Source organism: Kryptolebias marmoratus, linkage group LG11, assembly GCF_001649575.2.
Source record: "Kryptolebias marmoratus isolate JLee-2015 linkage group LG11, ASM164957v2, whole genome shotgun sequence".
NCBI lineage: Eukaryota > Metazoa > Chordata > Actinopteri > Cyprinodontiformes > Rivulidae > Kryptolebias > Kryptolebias marmoratus.
In genome coordinates this window covers 27,043,158-27,045,224 of record NC_051440.1, presented here as the reverse complement: position 1 = coordinate 27,045,224, position 2,067 = coordinate 27,043,158, and the positions used below count along the sequence as shown (strand labels likewise).

General features: G+C 42.8%; 2 protein-coding genes and 1 long non-coding RNA gene across 4 annotated transcripts in view; 2 read left to right on the top strand and 1 right to left on the bottom strand.

Moving 5' to 3' along the window:
• tbc1d15 (TBC1 domain family, member 15) overlaps positions 1–2,067 on the top strand; it is a 24,557-nt gene that overhangs the window by 10,483 nt on the left and 12,007 nt on the right. The window lies entirely within an intron of this gene.
• tph2 (tryptophan hydroxylase 2 (tryptophan 5-monooxygenase)) overlaps positions 25–2,067 on the top strand; it is a 10,165-nt gene continuing 8,122 nt past the window's right edge. For both annotated transcript variants that reach the window (XM_017441753.3, XM_017441752.3), the window contains exons 1-3: positions 25–282; positions 1,341–1,475; positions 1,607–1,790. In XM_017441753.3, coding sequence (XP_017297242.1) covers positions 109–282; positions 1,341–1,475; positions 1,607–1,790 — 493 coding nt within the window. In that variant the 5' untranslated portion in view covers positions 25–108. The remainder of the gene's footprint in view (positions 283–1,340; positions 1,476–1,606; positions 1,791–2,067) is intronic.
• The window catches only part of LOC119617469, a 6,425-nt gene continuing 6,006 nt past the window's right edge, over positions 1,649–2,067 (bottom strand). Inside the window, exon 3 of the long non-coding RNA XR_005233755.1 lies at positions 1,649–1,781. This is a non-coding gene — a long non-coding RNA (uncharacterized LOC119617469). The remainder of the gene's footprint in view (positions 1,782–2,067) is intronic.

Below are 2,067 nucleotides of genomic sequence, written 5' to 3'. Positions count from 1 at the left end.
GTGAGTATTTATCTGGACCCGGTCTGGGTTTTGGACCCTCAGCAGCAGCAGCAGCAGCAGTAAAGCGGCACCCTGGAGCCCTGGTACTCTTACACCCACTGGTTCCCCATGGCTTCGGCCCACGTGATGAAGGAAGGCGGGCCGGAACCGATACCTCGCATGCAGCCGGCCATGATGATGTTCTCCAGCAAGTACTGGTCCAGAAGGGGGCTGTCTCTGGACTCGGCCATGTTCGACCACCAGAACCAGCAGCAGCATCAGAGACACACCGGGGGACGGATGGTGAGAACCAGAACTCCTCCTCCTCTTCCTCTCTCTGTCCTTTTCTCTTTGGTTCTTCAGTTCAGAATCAGTCAGAACCAGAACCAGCTTCAGAAAAACTCTGATGAATCTGTTTAATTTTTCCTGATCTTTAATCTTTAAACACTTTGATATTTTCTGTTTGTTTGAGTCGGTTTAGGAACCGAGAGATTAAATCAATAATCAAACTGATCTCAGCTGAAAATATTAAAAGCTTAGAACTTTGAGGAACACGAAGAACCAATCAGAGTTCATTTGTGGAGAACGATTAAAGTTAAAACTGTCAAATCTAAAATCTGAATAAAAATATAATGATTTATTCTGCAGCTGAAAAATAAAACAAATAAAAAACAGTTTGAGTCGGAGGAACAGGCAGACGCTGTCATTGCTCTGAGAAGTAATCAGATTACTCAGAGATGTAATCAGATTATTACTGGGACAAGTAATAAGATTATTAAGAAACATAATCAGATTACTGGGAGTTGTAATCAAATTATTACTGGGTCAATAATCAGATTACTAGTTGAAGTATCAGGTAACTGGAATAGGAAATTGGTTTACTCGGAGAAGTAATCAGATCACAAGGAGTTGTCATCAAATTATTACTAGGTGAAATAATCAGATTATTACTGAGCAAAGTAATCAAATATAATTGGATTACTGGTAGTTGTAATCAAATTATTACTGGGTAATTTAATCAGATTACTGGGCAAAGTAATTAGATTACTGGAGGAGTAATCAGATTATTACTGGGAAAGTAATCAAAATATTGGAAAATGTAATCAAATTACTAGGAGTTGTAATTGAATTATTACTGAGTGAAGTAATCAGATTACTAGGAGAAGTAATCAGATTATTGGGAACTGTAATCAGATTACTGGGTGAAGTAATAAGATTACTATGAAACATGAATTACTAGTTGAAATCAACAAAGTAATCTGATTACTTTAGGGAAAGTAATCAGATTACTTGGTAATCATATTAGTAATACTTGGGAGAAATACCTGACAGTTCTGATCCAGTCTGCTTGTTGTCATCAGTCGAGACGGACGTCCTTCTGTCCCATCGATGAGAGACCGGACTGTGAGAACGCCGAGGATTCTGGGAAAACTGCAGTGGTGTTTTCTCTAAAGAACGAGGTTGGCTGTCTGGTCAAAGCTCTCAGACTCTTCCAGGTCAGAAACAGAACCACGTAGACCAGAACTGGACCCAGGTCCAGAACAACAATCAGACCCAAAACCATTTAGGTCCAAACTGTTCTCCACTCGGCTCCGTCTCTGTCATCTCCGTCTGATTCCTCCTGCAGGAGAAACGGGTCAACCTGAACCACATCGAGTCCCGGAGGTCCAAACGGGTTCCTAACGAGGTGGAGATCTTTGCCAGCTGCAGCTGCAGCAAGAAGGAGTTCAACGAGCTGCTGGAGCACCTGAAGGACCAGGTCAACATCATTTCCTTCAACACACCTGCCAACGTGTGGTCCGCTGAGGCAGGTACGGACATGGAGAAACACAGGCAACAACAGGTGTGAAAACAGGTGACTACAGGTGTGAACACAGGTACAGACAGGTGTGAAAACAGGTGACTACAGGTGTGAACACAGGCAACAACAGGTGTGAATACAGGCAACAACAGGTGTGAATACAGGTGACAACAGGTGTGAACACAGGTACAGACAGGTGTAAACACAGGTGCCAACAGGTGTGAACACAGGTACAGACAGGTGTGAAAACAGGTGACTACAGGTGTGAACACAGGCAACAACAGGTG